Genomic DNA, 24,837 nt, shown 5'->3' on the forward strand with positions numbered 1-24,837 from the left:
CCTCTCTGTGCAAAGGCCAAGAAAGGACACAATTCCTTAGAGGAAAAGCAATGTTTAAGAGGACGAATATTACAAAAGTGCCAATTTGTGCAGTGCTGTGTTAATCTAAAACCCATCTCCTAGCCTGCCATCCATCTCCCGACTCAAAAATCCATGATGGCTCCCCATTGCTGCCACTGCCATTGTGTCAGCCACTCTTCATGAGGGATTTCTATCTACCAGACACCACGTAAGTATTATATATTGTTCACAGCTGTTAGATACATGACTTCTTGCAGTAGAGAGAGTATAGAATGAAACCCAGAGGACCGTACTCCTTGCCCTGACATTCGGAGCCTTCAGTGATCTGGCTCCAATTTTTCTCCCTCCACTCCCCTTCATGTCATTCATAGTCAAGGCAAAGGGACCAGACCCTCTTACTTACGTGCCCTAGATTTGCCTACAGCCAGGCTGTTGCCCATACCTGGCTTTCTCCCAAAATGCGTTTCCTCTTATCCTACATGTTGAAGTCTTCCCTCTGCTCCAAGGCCAATTCCAAGGCCACCTCTGCTGTGGAGTTTTCCTGGGTCCCCATCACCACAGACACTGGAAGTGACCTTTTCCTGCACAGTGCCACATCTAGGCCCCTTTCCAACCTGAGTTACCGCCATCTGTTTCAGGCCTTCTCTCTCCCACCTTCAAATGCAAGCTGAGGGCAGGAAACATGTCTGATGGATGGTGACAGCTGGCAGCCCTGACACCCATGGGGTTTCTTTCTGAAGCAGTGGCTTTTGATGAGAAAAACAATTAGTCCTCCTGGACTAAACTTCTCTCAAGAAGTGTACATGTGGCTGCTCTCTGAAAGATCAGGGCTGTTTCTGCTCCAGCATCATGTCAGTGGACTTTGTTTTCTTTGATCTTATCTTCCATTTGAATGAAAGACCTCACATTGATAATTTAGAAAGTTTACATCTTGTTCTGTCTTCCCGAGGCTTGACAGAACAACCCCAGCAGCTCTGGAACCCTGCAAGCCTACAGTGTGAGCCCCCCATGCTCCCTCTCCAGCCTTGAAGGCTCCTTCATGAAGGAGCCACTGCAGACCTTTCCATTTGGAAGCACGGCCTCCCGGCCAGGACACTGGGATTTAGTGGCCCCTATTTTGGTAATATCAGGTACAGCATGGTGTTGGGGACCAGGGAATTAATTTCATTTACTGAAGCCTAACTGTGTCAGGCCCCAAGCTGGGCCCTGGGAGAAAGGATAAAGAAGACATGGCTTTTATCTCTTTCTTCTACCAACAGAAATTCGAGCCCCTACTCTAGACCAGGAGCCGTGTTATTCATAGCATTCAACTCACTTGTACAGTGCCATCGTCTCCATGGGCTCCGAGCCCCATGGGGCGCGGATGATAGCTGTCTGGCTCATGACTGTGTCCTGGATTCAGCGTACTGTCTGGCACGTAACAGCTACCCTATAAATATCTGTTGTAGAACTGAATGGGATTTACATCTGTCTCGCCCACTAGAGAGAAAAAGAGAGCTCCGCAAGGAGAGGGAGCCCTCGATGTCAGCACAGGACGTGGCTCAGGTGAGATGCCCAGGAAGTGTTTACGGAGTTGGCTGGATGGCCCTAGCGCAGTGGAGGTCCAGTGTGGGCCACGCCAGGGCCCGGGTTGGGATGTGACCTCTGGGTTCCTTGTGGGTTACCATCTGCCTCTACCATGGGAACTGTGGCTCTTGCTTTCTTATGTGACTTCTTTTCCTTTCTTGTGATTTTGGGGATTGAACTATTAATCATGTGGAAGTGAAAAACAGAGACCCGCCTCCACGTGGCTGCTAAAGAACAGCCAGTTCTAAGCACGCACGGCTAATTGTGTGCTCAAAAAGGCACTGTGAGGGCGCATGACCCACACTGAAACTGGGTTTCCCATTCAAACAGTATCTAATGGAGGGATTACGTTCATTGTCAAGGGATCATGATACCCAACTTTTTCTGAAAATGACAAGTGTGATGTTTCACCAACCATCACAGCATCTGTATACAAGGCTCCTCGGCTGTGCACAAGCCATGTCTAAAGGATTGGTTGGTGAGGCATGAATGAATGAGTGGATTTTGGGGCCACGAGGAATCAGTTGGAAGACTCTCCTGGGAGAGGGGCTGGGCTTGCTGTGAGCAGCTGGAAAGATGGATAGAGAAGGAGAATGCACAGAGCAAGAAGTTTCTCAGATGCTGGCTCATGAGAAGACAGCCAGGGTGATGCTTACTGCAAGGCCACAGTTGCTAAGATGGATACAACTGGCAGAGCTGGGCAGGCTGGGGCTCGAGGGGCTGCTGTTTGACCAAGGGCTGCCCACAGTGGGGCAGTGCCATGCACTGGTCATCCACAATGGTTCTGATTTGGTGAAGCCAAGGGCTACCAATGACCATTAGACCACAGAATACCAGAGCAGAGAGCACTGAGAGCTCATCCAGGCTGATGCCGCTGCTTCATTTTACAGTGAGGAAACGGGGGTGCAGAGAGGCCACACGTTATCAGAGGTCAAATGGCACACTGCCTTGTGACGGCATCTGATTAGCCATGTGTCTGCATTGGTTTGTCATGTGTAAGAGGCTGAGTTATGTTTGGTAGATATACTTGGGGGCATATGTGGGAATTTATAAGGACTATTCACTAGTGTACACAGGACTGAACTCTTTGATGTGAAAAGTGAAGCAGATAACTTGGAGGGAAGGAAGTAATGGTTTGGTTTTCTCACAGATCATTCCCTCGCACGTGTACCACCTCTCCCCTCACTTGGCAGCCGCAGGGCATTTCCAGAGAGGACCACTCCTCATGTGAATAGGAGGTATGAGACTGCTCATCTCCGACCTGCCCTGGGTCCCCAGTATCACTCTAGGGGCCCCCAGAGACCTCTGCTTTCCCCTTCCAGTTGGTGGCCCTCCCATACCTCCACCCTCCCCTCACCCTAGTCCCTTATTCTTGGAAAAAGCTTCTCCATCAAGAGCGAGGCACTGAGGATACCATTTCCTCATCTTGCTCACCTGTCTGCATATCTGCCTGCATATCTGCCTTCAACTCCTTTCGCACATCCCTCTGGATCCACGCTCCCTCCTCCTTGAGCGCCATCAGTCGAGTTTCCTTCAGGTTTCCAACACCCCCTTCTCTTTCAGCACCTTCCTGTCAATGGCAACCTGACTCCAGCCAGAGTCTTCTGTCCTGTCAACTTTTCATAGCCAAGGGTTTATAAAGAAACGCATGTTCTCTCCTCTTCCCTGTTTAGAAAGAGACCTACGTTCTCTTCTCTTCCTGGCTGTTCCTTCCCTCTGCAAAGCACTGCAGCCTGCCTTCCTGGCTCACCACTGCCCCGGACCACTCCTGGAACTCCTTTGGTAAAGGTCTCCAAGAAGATGCATGCCCCCAAATCTGGCAGACGCTTTTCAGTTCATATGTATTTGCCCAACACATACTTCACAAAAGAATTGAGGACTAAGGATATATGCAAGATGAGAAATTATGAACAATTAAAATAGTCTTAAGGAAAATATAAATCAGAAAGGAAATTCAAACAGAGAAAAATAGATGAAATACTGCCTCCCCCAATAAAAGCTCAGGGAATAAAAACAGAGTGCAACTTGCTAGAAGCAATTCTCCTTACCGCTCTTGGGATGTGTAGTGGACTGGACAGTATTCCCCAAAAAAGATACATCACAGTCTTAACTCCCGGTACCCGTGAACGCGAATTCATTTGGAAGTAGGGTCTTTGGAGATGTAATTAAGGATCTTGGGATGAGATCCTCCTGGATTTAGGGTGGGCCCTCAAGCCAAGACACACAGAGACACAGAGGAGAGAATGGAGGCAGACTGGAGTTATGCGTCTACAAGCCAAAAATGCCAAGGAGTGCCAAGAGCCACCAGAATCTAGGAGAGAGGCACGGACGGACTCTCTCTCGGAGCATCAAGACGGAACCAGCTCTGCTGATGTTTTGGTTTTGGACTTCTGGCCTCCAGAAATGCGAGAGAACAAATTTCTGTCATTCTAAGCCATCTCGTTTGTGGTGATCTGTCACAATAGCCCTAAGAAATGGACATGGGGTGCATCTTTGCTGTTCCCTATCTCCGGGCCTTCAGACATGGTCCCTTCTCCTCGAGGGCTCTTCCCCTCTTGCTAACCCGGAAAAGTTTATTCTGTTAGGAAGACCCATCGGAAGTTCTGGGCAGGAGAGGCTGCCCCAACCCCTTTGACACCCTGCTCTCCCACAGGACAACCCATATGGATCCCTGCATTCCTCAGCTGTACGACAAATTCTTCCTTTTTGTGTTTGTCTCCTCAATTGCTTGTTAGCCCCTGAGGCTTGAGATTTCTCTTAATAATGTCAACCTCAAGCAAGAACGCTACCCAGCACAAAATGGTCCATGGCAAATATTTGTTCACTAAATGACTCAGAAGGCAATAGGAATACCAAAGAGGGAAGGATTGATGTTGTCTGCGGTGGTCATAAAATGGAATAGGATATTCTAGGCAGAGGCAACAGCATAGGTAAAGCATGACCTGTTCAGGGACTAGTCATTCATCCAATGGGCCTGGAAGGGTGAAGGAGACAGAGGAGAAAGCGAAGGAGTGAAGAAGTGCAGAAGGTGAGGCTGCCAAGACTCTGAATGTCAGGCCAGGGAGTGAGACGGCAGCCTGCGGGCCAGAGCCGCCCCAGTGTGGGTGCAGGAAGTCTTCCCTAGCACGCTGCTTAGGCACACTTCCTACTGCTCAGGCCTGAGAGGTCAGCTGCTGCGCTCCCCCAGCCCCTAGAGATGGATACTTGCCTGTGATCAGTCTTCTTCTCGGCCATGTGGGCAAAGCAGGAAACAAAACTGAGGATGGCCTGTGCACTACTGATCCTGGCCTACCCTAGTTTTTTCAGAGTATTTCCAATTCACTGAAAAAAAACTGTTTCCAGTAGATTATGAACAAAACTAGACTTTTTGTTTTGACCCATGTATAATATACCTGTGTGAAACCTTCACCACAGTCAAGATAATGAACGTATTCACCACCCCCAAGTTTCCCTGGGCCCCTCTATAACCTCTACTCCCTGTTCCTCCCAACCATGCCCACCCCAGGCAATCGCAGATCTGCGTTCTGTCACCACAGATGAATTTGCATTTTTTGTAGTATTCCATTGTGAATTTCACCTTATTGGGTGCTGCATCTTCTTGTATTCCTATAAATATTGTTGTTGTTTTTTTTAAGATTGGCACCTGAGCTAACATCTGTTGCCAATCTTCTTTTTTTTTTCCCTCCCCAAAGCTCCCCCAGTACACAGTTGCAGGTCCTTCTGGTTCTGCCATGTGGGACGCCACCTCAGCACGGCTTGATGAGCTGTGCCATGTCCGCACCCAGGATCCGAACCAGTGAAACCCAGGGCCGCCAAAGCAGAGTGTGCGACCTTAACCACTCAGCCATGGGGCCGGCCCCCCATAAAGATTCTTGAGATTCATTCTTGGAATTGGTTATTTGGAAACAGTTTGACTTTTCCAGGTCTTGCTTTTAAGCCAGTTAGGCAGGACCAGAGTCAGACCAGGGCTCATTTTCCCCATTGCCAGTCCAACACTCTTCCGAGGCCTCCGCTCACTGCTGCACGAATGACGAGGCTTTCCACTCTGACCAGTGAGCACGCAGACTATTCTCAGCCCTGAGTGAGCTCCAGAGTTTCCTCTCATCCTCTCAGGTGGCTCCCTCACACATCGTGCTGAGCCGTCTCAGCTGAACACTCGAGGGGGACCCTCCGCAGATCTCTGGGCGCTCCCTCCTCTCTGGTAATGTACCTGCAAACTCTAGCCACATTGGCTTTTCCAGGTTCCCAGCTCTTTTCCTCAATTCAGGGAGACCATGAGGCTCTTTCTGGGTTTCTCCTCCTTGCTCCACAATTGGGAAACTCTCCAAGTGGTCAGCTGGGGCAATCCCAGGGCACCGCTTACTTGCTGCCATCTCTCAAAGTTTACTGTCCTTCCTTATCTGATGTTCAATGTCTTGAAATCGGCTTCATATTATTTTTTTACATTGTTTCTGGATGGAGGGTAAATCTGGCCCCTGTTACTCCAATCTTGGCTAGAAGTAGAAATTCCTGAAGCTACTTTTGATAACGACTATGATAAATGCTGCAGTAAATTTGATGTCTAGACTCTTTCATGTTGCACTGTCATATATGGGTTCCACAAACTGATAAACTCTTATTGAGAAAATGGTTACACATAGTACATCAAAATGAAGTTGTAATTTCTGCATTCAAAAATAATTAAAGAAAATATTTTGGTGTATTCTTTTGTGGAAAGGACTGTTTTGAGTTGATGGCTGTAGCTGACGATGTTAGTGTTTCATTGGTACCCCCGTGTCTCTGTTGGAGGCTGCCCAAACCCACTTTGCCTGGGTGCAGAGAGAGCCAGAGTTGACTGAGAAAGGCTCCTGGGGCAGCTCTTAAACAATGACTGACTTACAATAGAACGTGATATGCACACACATAGTCCTTTGCCCCTGATCAGAGCAACTCTGAGGTGTGGCCTGCGCTGTCTCCAGTGCTCCCTTGGGAGCTTAAAAGCTACCATCTGTGGGACTGGACTTGTTAAGGCATCCAGCTTGGACTCCCTCTCTTCTCTGTCTCTTGTCCCCACTCCCTTACTGGATTTTATTGGAAGGACTTCCTGGGAAACCACTTTAAGAAGTGACTTATTTCATAGTCGTCAGGATGGGTATGTACAATGCCCACTGCACACATTAAACGCACCAGAAACTTAACTGATCCTCTCTGGATAGAGCGCCTGCGGGACAGCTTCATCACCTGAAGTGACTCTTTGCATGGCACGCATAATAAACTGTCTTCCAATGGTTGGTACTGATTTGAAATGTTAAGTCCAAACCTTAAGGGTCTGTGCTGGACTTGGTCCTGGTGATGGCTCCTACAACCTAATGACATTCTTAACCAATCCAATGTCCCACTAGATAGTCTCCAATCCGCACCCTGCCCCACTTTGTTCTCACACCAAGGTTCTGTATTTATCTCCACAGAGCTGCCACCCAGCCTGGGCTCTAGCATTTGCATCCAGCTTCCTGGTCATACTAGTCAGTAACTCCTCTCAGCTGGCTGAGTCTCCAGCAGCCCTGTCCTCCACTAAGGGGTCCAAATGGTCTGCAGATCTTCATGTTCTGGAACCAGTGGTCCACATTTCACATGAACACGACATGTCTCATCCAACTCCCAAGCACCAGCACAGTCTGCTCAAAGTCTAAACCTTGGAAGATAAGGATGCATTCTGTCAGATGTGGAAGGCAACCTGAGCCGCCACTCCTGGTGAGAATTCCTTTTGAGAAGCGGTCAAGGTTTCAGTTAGGGTTTCTCAACCTCAGCACTACTGACATTTTGGGCTGGATAACCCTTTGTTGTGGGGGACTGTCTTGTGCATTGTAGGATTTCAGCAACATCCCTGGCCTCAACTCACTAGATGCCAACAGCACCCTCTAAATTATGAAAACCAAAAACGATAAGATCAGGGGATCAAAATGGCCCTGAAGGAATGAAAAGCTCTCTTAACTTTGTATGTAATCTTTTGTTGGCAGAAGAATTTCAGAACAGAACTGTTAATCCCCTCTCTCCTTACACAAACAGCCCACATCAATCTTCTCACTGCAGCACTAACAAATAATGTTTCTCTGCCCATCAGAGTGGCAAAGAGAAAAAGGAATGAAAATATTTCACACTGCCGTGGGAGTGGGGAGATGAACACTCTCAGACGCTGCCAGGAACGTAACTCGGCTGTATGTATTAAAACTGGCATGAAATATATGCTTGTTTTCTGACTCATAACTTCTATTTTATCACAGTAGAATCACTGCAGAAGATATGATGTGTGTAAAAGAATTTTCTTTTTTAATAATGAAAATGAGAAACAACCAAAAAGTTCACTAACAGGGAGCTGATTAAATTATGGTATAGTCATACACGTAGCCAATAAAAACAATGATATAGATATATGTTTGATGGGAAAGAAAGATTTTCACAATTAAGTGAAAAAACAGGTTACAAAACAATTTATATACATATAGAAAAAAGTCTGGAAGGATAGACACTAAGAATTTTAACCACATCTTTGGGTAGAAGAATCAGGTATGATTTTTATGTTTAAAAAATGTTATTTCCCTTTAAAATGAGGATGCACTCCTTGTATAACATAAAAATAAAGAGCGGATGATAGGCACTGTTAACAGCCTGGTTCTGAAATAACAGGGACTGCGGACAGCACGGGCCACGAGAGCGAGGCCTTCTCTCCACAAGGCGGCGAGACGGTCTCTCTGCTCTGCTCTACAAATGCCACAGGGAGCCAAGCTAGAACCCAGGAAAGGAGCCACTCAGGCTGCTTTTAATCGAAGTGGGGCCAGAGGCAAAGGACGCCGAGAGTCTCCTCAATCCTAGCAAATACATGGATCCTTAGTGCTTGGGACATCTGCTTTTCCTCTCTTAATCGTATTTATCCATTCAAAATCTTACTTGGCTGTCAAATCTCTATATTTCAAACTCCCCCTTCTTGTACGGAAAGCTAGTGTGTGAGCAGACTGACTGACTTTACCTAACACTTGCTGTAAGAGCAGGCGCCAAAGGCCACGAAGGGGAAATGCAGCAGAGGCTCCTGGGTTTCTGTTTGTTGCTTACCATCATCCCAACGCCCCCAGGTCAAGAAGCTCAGCCGCCTCTCCTATCTGCATACAAATGCGAGGACCTAAGGGGAAATTACAGCCCAGAACAAAACGTTTGTCTAATAATAAAGAAATAAAATTTGGGAGGAAATATAAGATAATGTGCAGAAACAAAGAGAAAAAGAGCTTCCTTTCTTCTCTCCTCCAAACAATCTTCTATGTATGAAAGATTCTAAAGAATAGCAATCCCATTTCTGCTCTGAAAGCAGGTGCCCTCAGATACGAAGGAACAGTAGTCAGCCCACAGCAATAATAAGCCATGCTTGTCCCAGGTCCTGCGGAGGAACAATGCCAATTATCTCCAGGCTTACCATGCTAGGAAGCTGTCTTTCATGGCTGTCACTTCGAGCAAGGTGTTAAAGACTCTGGTCACTTACCTTAGAGTCAAAGCAATCCCAGCTGACGCTAGGAAGCCAGGTGCCAACGCACGACGAACCCTGACACTTGCCTGAAAGCTGGGCAGCGACAGGGATGGTGTGGGCTCAAGTCCGCACCTACAGTTACACTGAAGCTGACTCGGGAGGAGAGAGCTGATCCTTCAAACAGCAGCTTGTATACTTCACAGAGAGTAAAACACAAATTCAGGAATCCAACATTATAAAACTGTCCTAGTTAACTGACTGTATCTCATTTTATTCTGGCTCACAGCTAGTGCTTGGGTGACCAGGCATTTTGACCCCAGTTTATGGAGATTTTATAACTTTACTCACTTGTCCAACACAACTACGCTCTTTGTCACCCAATTTGTCTTTTTATATAATAAACAAATTTCTTCACTCTATTTCAGACATTTTATTTTTCTTATTCTAACATTAGGCTTTGAAAAGTACAAAAGGTTCACGAGTACAAAAATTTCTGGATAGTTTTGTGATAGTTAAAAAACCCATGAAAACAAAACAATTTTTTAAGCTGAGCAATACTCATCTCTATATATCTGAGTGACAGTATTCTTGAAGCGTGGCTGTAAAAATTGTAAAAACTATTTTGTTAAAATTACATTAAAATTTTTGATGACTCTTTTTCACTTGTCGCAGGCAACTTCTTGCGACATTTACGCGATGCGTCCAGTACTCGCATTTTGCTGCAGCCCAGTACCCTGGGGACACCTTCATTTCCCAGCCTGTGATGCTCTGACCAAAGGAAGATTCTGACCAGCTTCAAAAGCAAGAAAAGCTGGATTTAGATTTATAGCTATTATCCTTTCTGATATTAAAGAAAGTAATGCTGACAAGGATAGAGGAATTTTTCATATTAGCATTAATTTCTCTTCCTGCAAGGACTTTGCATACACTGCAGATGAATTACACTTGATGAGCTTTTATTTTTTCAGATTATCTTTTAAAAGTTTTCTTGAAAAGACGAATTCTCCCTATCTCTGGGACTCTGAGTAAAAAATGACACAATAGAACAGGGGAAGTCCTAGTTTCTCTCTTTTCTGACCTAATAAACCTGTTGGACAGAGAACTAGAGCAGACAGCACTGGCTTGGAGAGCGTGCATGCACATGTGTATCTGAGAGGTTTTTTTGCCAGATTTGATGTTTGTTACATTTTGTCAGGACGTGGCACTCTTACTACAAGTGTCTCAATGTAGCTGATTCTGATGGGGTGGGTGGGAGATGAGATTACGGTGATGGCTGAAAACTGACACATCAACAAAAAATGGGATGAAATGAAATGTCTAGGTATGACTGAGATTAAAACCCAAAAACCTCACTTCATTTAAACACAGATAATAAAGTATCGCCAGGACCACAGACACGAAGAGCAGACAAACGCTGGAAAGCCAAGTCAGAAGCTGCCTCACAGCTTAGACTTCTTCCTCCGCTGCTTAATAAGAAGCAAATGGTCACTGCCATCATCTTCCGAGTGGCTCTCCTTTTTCCTGTGCTTGCCCCGCCTGCCCTCTCTGGGCAGCCTGTCTTCTCTTGGCTGGTGATAATGGGACGAGTGCTGAAAGGGCCTGTGAGGCTTCTGGGCTCTGAGAGCACTGGGAGAAGAGCGGATTTGTGGGCCCCTGGGGAAGTCCTCATCCACTTTGCGACACCTGTCCGCCTTCCTGTGCTTCTCGCGCTCTCTCTTGCTCCTGCTCATCATCTCTTTTTGGGTTTCCTGCTCTTCCTGAGGCCACCTGTTGGTTTTCCATGAGGCGTGCCTCTTCCTCACATCACGGTGGGCCCTCTTCTCTGCTGCTTCCATATGAGGCCTCTTGAATTGCCTTGGAAAATCTCCATTTTTCTGCAGTTCTGGAAAATATAAAGTTGTTTTATATATTCAGCAGCCAGATAGTCCATGCAAAGCTTTCATAGGTCTGTAAATCACTTAGCAGAGAGAGAAGCCAGACATTTACATGTGTTAATGATACGACATTCTAAAGAGCCCTTTCTAAGGTAAAAATTACTGACTAACAATGGAATGGTTGTAGTTCCGTATTTCTGATTGCTTAAAACGGCAAACATCCAGAAATTCAACAATATTTATTCTGTTCAGTACAGTTTAACTAGGTTAAACAATGGAGACCAGGACCAGGGAGAGGAGTAATCATCTTAGCTTTGTGAAGAAAGCCGTGTCTGACCAATTCAAGTTCCTAGAATGATAAAGAGAGGGCCCTTCACGACAGGTGAAGCAAGATGTATGAAATGGCCTCCTGACAGTCCCATATGACACGTCAATCATCCTTTGAAGATAAAGTCTGGCTACAGTACTTATATGTGGAGGTCAAACAGGACAGATTATTCCTCCAGAGCAGACAGCACTGGCTTGGAGAGCGTGCATGCACATGTGTATCTGAGAGGTTTTTGTGCCAGATTTGATGTTTGTTACATTTTGTCAGGACGTGGCACTCTTACTACAAGTGTCTCAATGTAGCTGATTCTGATGGGGTGGGTGGGAGATGAGATTACGGTGATGGCTGAAAACTGACACATCAACAAAAAATGGGATGAAATGAAATGTAGCACATTTAGGAAACAAAACATAAATTCTAGAATATAGAACAAAAACAAGTAATTACTCAAAGACTTCATCACAAAATAAAAATTCCAATGGGTCATAGCAAGCCTCAAAGTGGATCTGTGCCACAGAGTTGTCAATATAACTAGTTAAAAAGGAAAACAAATGTTTTTTCTCTGATTATAAAGACTCATTATAGAAAACTTGGGACATACAGAAAAGCACAAAGAAAATAAAATAGAAAGCACCCATAATCCTTTAATCTAGAGATGATATACTGGTGCATTTCTTTTTAATATTTTTCTTTCTTTTCTTTTTTTCTTGCTGAGGAAGATTCACCCTGAGCTAACATCTCCTGCCAATCTTCCTCTTTTTGTATATGGGCCACTGCCACAGCACGGCCACTGACAGATAAGTGATGTAGGTCTGTGCCCAGGAACTGAACCTGGGCTGCTGAAGTGGAGCACGCTGGACTTAATCACTAGGCTACCAGGGCTGGCCCTTAATATTTTTCTAATTTAGTTGCCTAATCATTATCTTTATGTACCATAATTTCTCTCTATATAGTTGAGATAAATTTTATATATATAGTACAATATGTAAAATATACAGGAGCTGAGAAGTAATTCCTCTGTTTTTCTATAGAATTAGAATCTTCATTTTGAAAAGAACCTGAACTGAGAGAGTTTGGAGAAGAGTAACAAAAAGGCCAGAGAGTCAATAATGTATATGTCAGCTTTAAAAATATGGACTTATCTTGTCCTGAGAGTAACAAAAGTAACCTGTAAACCATCTTGAAGTATATAGGAGGAAAGAGCAAAGGTAGAGAAAATAGGCAGACATTACATGATAATAATTTGGTGGGAAAGAACTCCCTGTTAGCAACAGTAAGTACACAAACCACAGACGGTGGCGTGGGCATGGAGCTCTGCCCGTAATGGTGGCCAATAACAAATGACTTCTTTGGGGAAGCTCCAGGAACCACCAAGAATCACCTGGCAGGGAAAGCCTTTCTTTCCATGAAAAATACTAGAGACACACAGAGGGAAAAAATAATTACCTGTTAAACTGAAAAATCTCAAAGGAGGCTTTACAAAAAGTGCATGAATTATATGGATAGCTGCATTTTTTGGACATTTCCCAAAATGATCATTATGTGAGAAAAACGCTTATTGTGAACAGATTACAACACAGGATTTCTGAAGTAAGTGCTTGATTTCTGGAGATCAAGAAAGTTCCAGTTTCTATGGTAATTATTAAAAACATTTTCTCTGCTAACCAATGACCCCCAAAGCAGGCAAAGACAATGCAAAAAGAAATTGAGAACCTACTGCACAGGTGATCTGACATGAAGTTGAATGACATACCTTTTACTTTTCGTTTTATTCTCTGTTCCCTCTCCCGGATTTCGTATTTGTCATCATAGTAGTAGATAAATGGAGATGTTGGAAAGGTCTGGTTAAACATCCGTCTTTCTGCACACTCCTGCAAATTATATGTGAAATTATGACGTCGCACTGCTCAAACAACCTTCTGCAAGATCACAGACAACTGTAATTAGACATGAGCCTGTGTCACTGAGACTCACACTGTGACTCCAGGATGTGATCCTGCTGGGACCCTGGGGGAATGAGCAGCCAGACACTCAATCCTGCTCACACGCTGTTCTTCCCTCACTTCTTTCCCTATGACAGCCTTCTTATCCTTCTCCAATCTTCTCTGCCCAACCCCTCGGTGCCTGAGTTAACAGCAGTGGAGGGTGGGTCCCCACTGCCGTGCCTTGTGCCTCCTGTAGCAGGTTTACTTTATTTGGCCTCACGTTATATTAGACCTTGTTTGTTTGTCTCTTCAACAGCCTTCCATCAAGTGCTCCTCCCTTCTTTTCTTCTCATCCCTTTTACACCCTAAATGTAAGTTCTTAGCCCTCTGCTCTTTTCCCTCCACACAAGTGGTTTGCAAGCTTATTTTAACTCAACACGCACCGCTCATGAGGGCAGTGATTCTTACGATGGGGAGCAGGATGGTGGTAGGTTATGTCTAGTTTGAAAATGCTCCGAGGTAATTCTGAAACACCCTAAAGAAACCCTGTCTTCCCTTGGCTGCCCCCTCCCCAACTCAAGATTACGCTCCCCATTCATCACCCGGGTCGGCTCCCCACTCTCAGGGCTCTGGCCTCCCCACAGCTGACAGTCCCCAAACCCACATCCTTGGCCCGAACCACGCCCACAAGCAGGCTTTGTAGGTCATGATCAGCGACACATATCCACTCAGCATGTCTCACACCAAGTGATATCTTCTCTTTGAAAGAGGCTTCCCATTGGAACTTGTCCATTTCTGTCTCCTGCCATCTTGCCTAAAACTTATTTATAAATGTTCAATACTTCTTAGCCAGGTATTGAAGAAAAATTAGAAAACCTTTTAGGAAGAAAGTATGTGAAATAGCCACATAGAATTTGGCTGATTTATCATAACTTTGGCATTATATACTCAATTTGTAATTTTAAGATATCTGACCAAGCTGGTAGCCATACACTTGGGAAGATAATTTGCAGAGTTTAAAAATTATGAATCATTCTAAGTATATATGTAAGTATAGAAAATAAAGTAATGGAAATCTGTACCTACCACTCAGCTTTATCATATCATAACATTTTACCTTAATTTACTTTGTTTTCCCCTCCGAATTGAAGCATTACTGAAAAACTGAAATCCTCTGTGTAACTCTCCTTCTCATCTCTCATTCATCTTTCCCGTTCCAGAAGTTGCCATTGCCTGAAAGTTGGTGCCTGCCATTCTCATTTGTTTTTATGCTCTTACTACTAATGAATAATCCAATAAACAACAGTGTAAATTTGAAGTGTTCAGATTTCATAAAAACTATACCATTCTGTAAATATTTTGACATGGCATTAGGTTATAACAGCTTCCCAGAATAAGCTGGTAGTATTCTTCTGGATTATCTGCTTCGGAATAAAGGTTTGGTAAACCCTGACTATTAAACCATCTGGGTCTGGTATATGGCGGTGGGGAGAGTTTTGCTTACTAATTCAATCTCTTTAGTGATATTGGTTCATGTAGGTTTGTTTGTCTTCGGTAATTTTGATTAATTCATATTTTCCTAGAGATTTATTTTATCTGCATTTTCAGATTTAACTATGAACTTTATAAAGTTTACGTGTACTCCTTTATAATTAAAAATTTATACTGTATTTTAAGCTATTCACACTATTCACTATTGTTTATTTGTACCTTTTCTTTCTCTTTGAGTAGTTTTTCCAGAAGTCGGTCTTTTTTCTTTTGAAAAGAAAGTGTTTCCAAATAACCAGTTTTTGGTTTTGTTGATGCTATTTTGTTTTTTATTTCAATAATTTTAGTTCTTATCTTTATTATTTCCTTCTTTCAACTATCTTTAGCTTTACTCTGCTGTTGGCTTTCTGGATCTTTTTTGGCTTTTTTGAGTTCTGAAAGTTGTAAAGGCAAACCCATAAGGTAACATCAAGAATTACTTTTATAAGCCACTATCCATGGGGTGGCTCCAAGTTTCCAGAAGAAAGGATACCCCGGAAAGACTTGGGTCTAAGATTCTGTTATGGTCTGAATGCTTATGTCTCCCCAAAATTCCTATGTTGAAATCTGATGGTGTTAGGAGGTGGAGCCTTTGGGAGGTGACTAGGTCATGAGGGTGGAGCTCTGATGAATGGGATTATTGCTTTTATGAAAGAGACCCCACAGAGCTGCCTGGACCCTTCTAGCAATTAAGGACACAGCAAGAAAACGCCATCCATGAAGAAATGCACCCTCCCCAGACAGGGAATCTGCCAGTACCATGATCTTGGGCTTCCTAGCCTCCAGAATTGTGAGAAATAAATTTCTGTTTATAAGCCATCCAGTCTACGGCAGTTTGTTTAAAGCAGGCTGAATGGACTAAGACAGATTCTAACTACAAAAAAGTAAGTGTTGGGGCCGGCCCCGTGGCTGAGTGGTTGGGTTCGCGTGCTCCGCTGCGGCGGCCCAGGGTTCGGATCCTGGGCGCAGACATGGCATGCACCGCTCGTCGGGCCATGTTGAGGTGGCGTCCCATGCGCCACAACTAGAAGGATCTGCAACTAAGATATACAACTATGTACCGGGGGGAATTTGGGGAGATAAAGCAGGAAAAAAAAAAAAAAAAAAAAAGATTGGCCACAGTTGTTAGCTCAGGTGCTACTCTTTAAAAAAAAAAAGTAAGAGCAAATTACAATTACAAAAAGGTACTAGAGATCCTGATACACCCCCTCGGCCCCACTCATCCTCTCACACCCTCCTGCAGTAGTCTCTCTGAACAGAGACTACCATTTCCTGTCGCAGTTTGCCTCATATGGAGATGCTTATGATTGTCCCTGCGCCCCCAACTACAGAGTGAGTGGAGTTAGGGAAGGGTGATGCCATATTCACTTCAGAACATCTTTCACTTGAGAAAGCTATTCAATAACATCCCTAGAGCTGGGTTTCCGAAACCCAATGGGAGAAGTTCTCAGACATCATCACCATCTGCGCAGTCTCCTAGCTGGATCCTGTATGTGGTCTAGGCTGATATGACTATACAGAGCTATACAGTACTATAAATATTTTCCGAAGCTAAATGTAAATTACATTTTGATTATCCACATCGCTGATCCCCTCCGTTAGCACAGACAATTGATAGTTGGCTATATAATTTATCTACTATTCTGGATTAGCCACATCACTGATCTTCTTCATTAGTGTAGATAATCTAGAGTTCTTCATCTATGGCAGCTATAAGGCTGCCACATTTGCTTTACTGCAAATAAAAAATTATCTAAATCTAGATTTCAGAGATAAATTCCAAATACTTTTAATATATTTTCTATCTACATTAATAGGAGTGACTAGTAAGCAGCATGTGTCCAACTATAATTGTTTTTCTTTAACTGAACAAAACATAAATGCTAAAATTATATCCCTTTGTTTTAAAGAGGTAAGCAAGTATAAATTGTACAGCTATGTGATTTGTGTGTCAGTGGACTGCTTATGTGAACACATTCCCTAAAGTGTTGGCAACATGTGAATTTTGGCAACAAGGAGAAATGCACAGAGCAGTAAAAGATGTAGAGATGATAATTTTGTTAAAGTCTTGTCTAATGAGGTTTTCAGTGTGAGTTCTATAGAAGTGGAGAAAGCACACTCCAGGGTCTCTCCGTCTGGATCACCACACTATGGATTTGATCACATTGGAAATAACATCCTACTGTCGGTGCTGAGAGATCTCCCTGTACAACTTCTTTGCTTTGGAGATGAAACTAGAGAGCAGAGAGAAAAAGTGGGTTGCTCAAGTCACGTGGTTGAGTCAGCAGCAGAGCAAAAACTGTAACCGAGGATCAGAGCCTCATCCTAGCTTTCGTATTCCACCCCTTCACTCCACGGCCCTGCTGCCACTGTGGAAGATAACTGCATCTGCCGACGCACTCTGTCCACACTTTTCCTTCTCCTAGCCTTTTCGTCTCTCACCACACTGTAGAGCTCCAGCCCAAGGTCTGCAGGACTGAAGCGCCATGGTCAGAATTCAAGATGTGACCTGCAATACCACCCATCCTACTGATTACACCTCTTCCCATTTTGAGAACTCCCTACCCTCTATATGCTTTCCACCTCCTACCATCAGATCTGATTTGTTATTAGTTTATTTTGGTTTCTAGGCTGTTAGAAGCCTATCTGGAGACTGGGAATGTATTTCTCCATATGGATTTTCTACTTCTTGTGCCACTGTCTTTCCTCCTCTACTTCAGGATTCCCAGAATGTATGGGCTCTGAGCCTATTCTTATTGCATGCCATCTCTGGGATGAGCTGTTGCTGTTTCCTACTTAATGAGACAACTAGCTAGGAGACCCATGCCACCTCACAGCAAGAAGTTTCTTCTGCTTTGAGACTTCAGCATTGAGAACACACAAGTCCGGCCTTTTCAGTTGGGGTTAGAGAATATGCAGGCTGGACAGGGAACGTGGGCATCTGTGGGATAGGCAGGCTAGTGGATGATGCAGCACTCTGTCTTTCCACTAGTGAGTGTTGGGGTTGACATGTGAGTGATAAAGATGTAACTGAACACAATAGCAGGGAAGACTGGAGATACCAAGAATTACATAGAAAATCTAGTATCATGATTTGTCTGTGTCAAAGTAACAGTAATCATAAGAACTCAGGAGAATTGCTACCATTTTCTTAACAACTGTTATCTGTCTGATTTTATGAGCTGTATTTGTTTTACCCTAACCTGTTCACATATATTTAAAACAATTAGAAGAACGTGTGCTGACAGAGTCTCTACTCTGGCAGGGATGGGAGACGTAAATCAGTTGAAAATACAGTAAGTCTGACTTCATGATGCTAGTTTATAAAAAAGTAAGCATTGAGGATTACATTCTTTTCGAATTCATCTTTCAGCAACCACTCTCTGAACAGCAGAATGCTTTATGTCCAAATGCCACTCAAACTTACATGTCCATAATGGCCTTCTTGCCCGCAGTTGTAGCAATACACTAAGGCTGATTGTCCAGAAGGGGTCTTCGGCTTTTTGGGTGGTCCAGGTTTGGTCTGCAACATGAATATTTGTCAGGGTTTATTAAATGTTAGCCAGCCCTGCTGGTCTAGTTAAGATTAGGTGCTCTCACTTCCATGGCCCAGGTTTGTTTCGCAGTCAGGGAACCATACCACTTGTCTGTCAGTTGTCATACTGTGGTGGCTGTGTCTTACTGTGATGCTGAAAGCTATGCCACTGTGATTTCAAATACCAGCAGGGTCACCCATGGTGGACGGGTTTCAGCGGAGCTTCCAGACTAAGACAGACTAGGAAGGACCTGATCACCCAGTTCCAAAAAAATTTGCCATGAAACACTGTGAACAGCGGCAGAGCACTATCTGATATAGTGGAAGGTGAGAGGATGACACAAAAAGACTGGGCAGGTTCTGCTCTGCTGTACACAGGGGTGCTAGGATTTGGATCCTACTAGACGGCACTAACAACAAACTAAATGTTAGAAGAAGTAAGCCTCATTTTTCTCCAAAAGAGCTGTTTTCAGGTAAGAGATTCCTTAGAAATACTGCCTCTTACAGTGTGGTGTGGAGACCCCATATTCAGATGATCCTGTGTACCGAAGTGTCTAAGCACAGGGAGAGAGGGACGTACAAGGTATTAATGGAGTGGGGAGGAGATCCAACAAAAGGAAGTCAGGGAAAGCTTCCCTGGAAGTATAAATTTAAATTTACTCTCAAAGAATTAGGTGCAAGTCAAATGGACAATCCTAGGTCAAGGGGACAGCATGAACAATGGTGTGAAACCAAGAAAGAGCACATGTGCTGACAAAGTATAAGATGCACAGCCAGGTGTAGAAAAAGATCAGGCTGGAGAAAGCAGGGCAATAGAATGGAGGGCCTTATACGTCACATTAAGGAGCTCGGGCTTTATCCAGTTTTAAGTATAAGATTGTAAGTATATGAGCAGAATAGTTGGAATTGGATTTTGGAAAAACAATTTGTACTTTGGCTTGTAGCTATAAGGAGGGTGACTCTGAGGAGAAGTTGGATGCAGTGAGAAAGACCAATGAGACGCTGTTAGGGATTCCAGGTCAGGCGATGAGGGTGTAAGCTACGAGAGTAACGGGTAGGCCAAGGGACAGACGCGGGAAACACACGAGGGGATAAAACTGGTACGACTGGCTCGTTGAAAAGACATGGGGAACGAGGGAAAGAAGTCAGGATGCTTTCCAGGTTTCTCACTTGGGTGAACTGGTGAGCAGTGGTACCAACAACGGATCCAGAGAAGGCAGGAAAAGGAGGAGCCAATTTAGAGGGAGAGATGATGAAGTGTGTCTTAGATGCTGAGCATCTCAGTGGAGATGTCCACCAGGCAGTTGTCTGTGTAAAATTAAAGCTTAGGGAACACGTCTGAGCTGAAGATTAGACCTCAAAGTTATCCACATAACAGCGGAGGTTGGAAGGACAAGAGTGGAGAGGATTGCCATAGCCAGCAAGAGAGTGGCAAACTAAGGATGAAGCCCTGGGCACAACAACACTGAAGGAGCAGCAGAGGAGCCTGTGAAAGGGACAGGAAGGAAAGGCTAAAGGATGCAGAGCTACAGGAGAATACAGTCACAGACCTTAGAGAGCAGTGTCGAGAAGGATGAACGGATCTACAATGTCAAATGTGGCAGAGAGGCCTTGTGAGATAAGAACGGAGAAACACCCTTAGATTTGGCACTTGTTCTTGGATAACTTCATTGTGAGAATTTTGCAATCAGTGGGAAGGTAGAAAGAGTAGAAGGCATTAGGTTGAAGAGTGAAGAGATCCAATGCAAAGGTGGTAAAACTATAAAGAGCAAGGAAATGATTCCCCATAAAAGCCAGGATGGTGGTTATTTCCTGGGGAGGAAGAAGAGTGCCCAGAGTGTTTTGGGGCAGCTGCAATTTCCTATTTCTTGAAGGTAGTGGTGTTATATAACTTGGGAGTATGTTATATAACTAATTTATTAAATTGTACACATGTTTTATGCACTTTTGTATAACATTTCACAATAAGAAATGTTAAAAAAAATTGAATGAAAGTTGAAGAAACGGAGACAGTAGGTCTACCTTATTTTGAGAGCAAGAATAAGAAGGGCCAGAATAAGCTTGGGCAGTACCTAGGAGGGGGATGTGGTGGAGTTTGCTATTAGAATGGGAGAGGCCTGAACAGGTGAGAAAGCTAGTAGAGATGGAGAAGCTGGAAACAGAGGAGATAAAGGAGAAGCCAGATAGAGCAAAACCCCTGGGGCAGCAGGAGCTTCAAACAGGAGAAAAACCTAATCCCCGCCCCCCATTTTTTGGGGACACAGGAGGGATAGGCATAAACCTGGATAAGTTTATTTCTTGTGTTCTTTATTGGAATCCTGTAACAAAGAGTGCTGGTGGGGGGCCGGCCCAGTGAGCAGGGGTTAAGTGCGCACGTTCTGCTTTGGTGGCCCGAGGTCCGCTGGTTCGCATCCCTGGTGCGGACATGGCACCGCTCAGCAAGCCATGCTGTGGTAGGCATCCCACATATAAAGTAGAGGAAGATGGGTGTGGATGTTAGCTCAGGGCCAGTCTTCCTCAGCAAAAAGAGGAGGACTGGTAGCAGGCAGCTCAGGGCTAACCTTCCTAAAAAAACAAAAACAAAAACAAAAAAACCCCAAAAAGAGTGCTGGTGGGCCAACTAATTTTGTTCTTGTTTAATGTGGCAAACAGGTAGTTTGTGGAGGTTTTATTTTCTTGACATAGGCAAACAAGGAAACAATCTATAGGTTATAAACATCTTCTTCAAACAAATTTACTTTCAACTGCTATTTCTTAAAATGGAATACTGGAGGATGACAATAACTCGAAAGATCTTTTCTACTGAAAATGACTGCAAATGACATAAAAAATGGAATTTACAACCTCAGCTATTATCAATTGAGATATAACAAAAAAGGCAACTAGCAAATGTCTTATATTCTTCAATAAAAAATGTGGTTCATGAACGAAGACTAGCCAAAAGTAACCAGTTTTAACAAGTATTCACATAAGCATGTACCACTCACTGCAGCGGTTTATAAATTTGCTCAGGTAGTAGAGCACTGGGAAGACAAGAAATTACTAAGCAGAAATAATTTTCACATCTGAAAAGATAACTATATGATTTGATGTGACACAAAACTGCAACCATGAGCATGTGTGGTTTAAGAGGAAGAAATAAAACAAAATAGATGGAGTCACGGATGTGAAGGTGGAACAGATGTCTCAAGGAAGAAGTTGTCAAAAGCTACTGATGGGTCAAATAGGATGAAGACTATGAAATCCAGTGGACTTAGCAATCACAAGTTGTTGGCAACTGAAAATTGTGAGCAGTTTCATTTGAGGGCTAGAGGCGCAAGTCAGATCATAATCGGTTTATTACAAGTAGAGAGATGCTGAAGAACAGAACACACTAGCCTGTCTATGGGAGAAGGGAAGGCAACAAGTAGAGCAGGATATAGGTTCAAGGATGCCTCCATCGGTGACATTCACAAGGGGGCTGGGTACATGGCATGAGCACAGGCAGGCATTCTTTCATTAATTTATTCAAAAAATAATTACTGAGTGCCTAATACATGCCAATTATTGTTCGAAGGTTAGGTAATTGAGAAGGGAGCAAGAGAAAAACCATTGCTCACATCTCCATGATGGAAGACAGATAAATAAACCAGCAAAACACACACTCATACACACACACACATACAGAGTAAGGGACAATATCAGACAGTAATAAATGATATGCAGACAATTAAAATAGAGCTTTGTGAATGAGAGTCATTGGTGGTGACCAGATTGAGTTTTGGGGAAACTCTTGCGGGGATGGCCATTTCTTATAACAAGAAGAAACCAAGTATTTGATGACTGGGGAAACAGCATGCTAGGCATGAGGCATGGAGAACAGGTAGTGCAAAGCCCTAAGCTGGGCATAAAGTTGCCATACTCGAGTATCTGACAATCACCTGTAAACTTGCTATACTTGAGTATCTGGAAATCATCTGTAAACTTGGAAGCGTAGCACGTGAAGGAAGAGTGGAAGAAAAGGAGGTTCTAGAGGGAAAGAGGGACCAGATCTTTCAGGGCTTTTAAATCAGGGTGAAGACGTTGGATTTATTTTAAGTGGCATGGGAAGCTAGCCTGAAGCTAACTGTAGGTGCTCAATAACTAGCTGGTGATTATTAGCAGAGATTATAACCAATGATAAAAAGAATAATCCACTCCCCAAATAATAAATGTTCTCTGAAAAACTTATCTATGTTTATAAATTTTTCTATTTCTATTTGTGCAAATAAATATACGGCAATTTATCTCTGAGGCAAGATTTCTAGATTCACTGATGAGAAGGAAAATATGCTCTCTTTATTCCACTGGAATAAAAGAATCCATTGGCTGAAATCCTATGCAAGAAAGACAAGATGAATCAGGAAGTAATGATGAGGGGAGCTGGTGAGGACCAAATTAACAAGGATATCCAGACACTGGACTTGACTTGACTAGTATGGATACAAGTGGGGATTTCCTCACTGGAGGGGCCACCTGTACCCATGGTACTTCCGGCTTCTCCTTAGGAGTACAGAACACAGAGAAAGTCACGCTCTCCCCAAGTCTCCAGTGCTCCATTCCCATCACCTGCTCTCAGAGGAAAGGCCAGCTTTATGTAATATTGCCACAGCGCTCCCGATCCCCCTCCCCATTTCGTCTTCTGGTGTATGAAACTGGTGACTTATTATGTCTGTTACCTGCCTCCTAGAATGTAAGGTACATTTTTAAATGGCTAAAAATAAAAAAAGGAATATTTTGCAACACGTGAAAATTATATGAAAATTCAAAATTCAGGGCTGTAAATAAAGTTTTATTGGAACACAGCCAGGCACATCTGTTTACGGATTAGGTATGGCCGCTTTTCATGCAGTTAAATGCAAGAGTTATAACAGAGACCATTTGGCCTGCCAACCTAAAATACTTACTATCTGACTCTACAGAAAAAGTTTGTGGATGCCTGACCTAGAACACAGCAAGAGCTCAGTAAATAGGTGGTGAATAAGGAGATGTTAAAGACTCCAAAATTTTAGAGTGGAAATGAGTTATGAAGCCAATAAAGGTGTTTAATGTAAATATGAATGCTAAAAATCTCTACTGATTGAGGACGCAGCAAAAGCTTTATGGAATTTCTCTGAATTTAACTATTTTATTGCTGAAGTTTGAGGACATCACAGGTAGTCCTACTGCTGTTCCACCTGCCTGCATCACTCTTTCCCCCGGATGAAGCACGGTGCACTCCTTCAAGTGTTGGCTCAAAGGTCATCTTCTCAGTAAGGCTTTCCTGATCACCCTAATTAAAATTGCTAACTTCTTCCAACTGGTGCTCCCTGTCCTGCTTCAATGCTTTTTTTTTTTTTTTTTTAAGAATTCCCAAAGCACTTATCACATCTGACATACCAGATATTTTACCTGTTTGTTTTGCCTATTCCCTGCTTGCACCCCCTGTGCAAAGAGAACGTAGGTTCTGAGAGGGTAGGACAGTGTCTGCTTCCTCCTTCACTGCTGTACCTCAGATCTCAGAACAGGCCATTAGTTCAGTAAATACTAATGAATTAACAATGAGGTAATGCATGCGTAAAGTGCGTGGCCCACAGTAAGCATCTAATACATTTTAGTTCATTTAGTACTTTGGAAAACTTTATCAATTTTTTTATGTCAATAAGGGCAACTTATAAAATTCTGCTCCGAGATATTAAAAAGCCTGAATAAATTAATACAGCTTCCTAAGTGTCTCTCCTACTTTCCCTTGAGAGTGTGGTACACATTCTGGCAGAATCGGGAAGGAATTACTAATACCAAGAGAACAGGAACTCAGTCTTACAGTACTGAGTTCTGAGGATAAAGAGATCTTGCTAAGATTTTTTTTTTTAAAGATTTTATGTTTTTCCTTTTTCTCCCTAAAGCCCCCCGGTACATAGTTGTGTATTCTTCGTTGTGGGTCCTTCTAGTTGTGGCATGTGGGATGCTGCCTCAGCGTGGTTTGATGAGCAGTGCCATGTCCGCGCCCAGGATTCGAACCAACGAAACACTGGGCCGCCTGCAGCGGAGCACGCGAACTTAACTACTTGGCCATGGGGCCAGCCCCTTGCTTAGTTAAGATTTTGAAAGCATGTTTCATGTTGACACTTAGTTTATTTTGAAAGTAATCTCATTCACAAAGCCTCAAATTTAGCCCCCTTGTTCATTTATGCCCCTAGATGCAGTGTAGACATTTGGGTGTTCATTCATCTGAATGACGTCACTAGTTAAAAACTTCCATTATTACCAATAAAAATAACGACAATGTTTATATTGTGCTATGAGATTCTAAACTGTTTCACAATAATTAACTAGTAAGTGACATGACAAACGCTATGTACATACTCTCATTTTAATAAACTATCATGTACTAGGACTTAATAGGAATGAAATCAGTCTAGATCTTACCTAATTAGAGAACATTTCTGTATCAGTATATGGTACTGAAAACTCAATAATGATTTCCAGTGGACAAGTTTTCACACTATGATCTAACAAAAATCTTACAGCTATTTAAAGCATTAGAAATGAAAATCTGTGACTCAATAGTT

General features: G+C 43.4%; 1 protein-coding gene across 4 annotated transcripts in view; it reads right to left on the minus strand.

Moving 5' to 3' along the window:
• Window positions 1-7,975: 7,975 nt before the first annotated feature.
• The window catches only part of ZCCHC7 (zinc finger CCHC-type containing 7), a 228,910-nt gene continuing 212,048 nt past the window's right edge, over window positions 7,976-24,837 (minus strand). For 3 of the 4 annotated variants that reach the window (XM_014861146.3, XM_014861147.3, XM_070519171.1), the window contains exons 7-9: window positions 18,161-18,256; window positions 13,035-13,152; window positions 9,486-10,961 (exon numbers count right to left, since the gene is read on the minus strand). In XM_014861146.3, the coding sequence (XP_014716632.1) occupies window positions 10,519-10,961; window positions 13,035-13,152; window positions 18,161-18,256 (657 nt within the window). In that variant the 3' untranslated portion in view covers window positions 9,486-10,518. Of the gene's footprint in view, window positions 10,962-13,034; window positions 13,153-18,160; window positions 18,257-24,837 lie in introns of all 4 variants that reach the window. The other variant, XM_070519172.1, reaches the window with a different exon arrangement.

Source organism: Equus asinus, chromosome 10 (genome assembly GCF_041296235.1).
Source record: "Equus asinus isolate D_3611 breed Donkey chromosome 10, EquAss-T2T_v2, whole genome shotgun sequence".
NCBI classification, from domain to species: domain Eukaryota; kingdom Metazoa; phylum Chordata; class Mammalia; order Perissodactyla; family Equidae; genus Equus; species Equus asinus.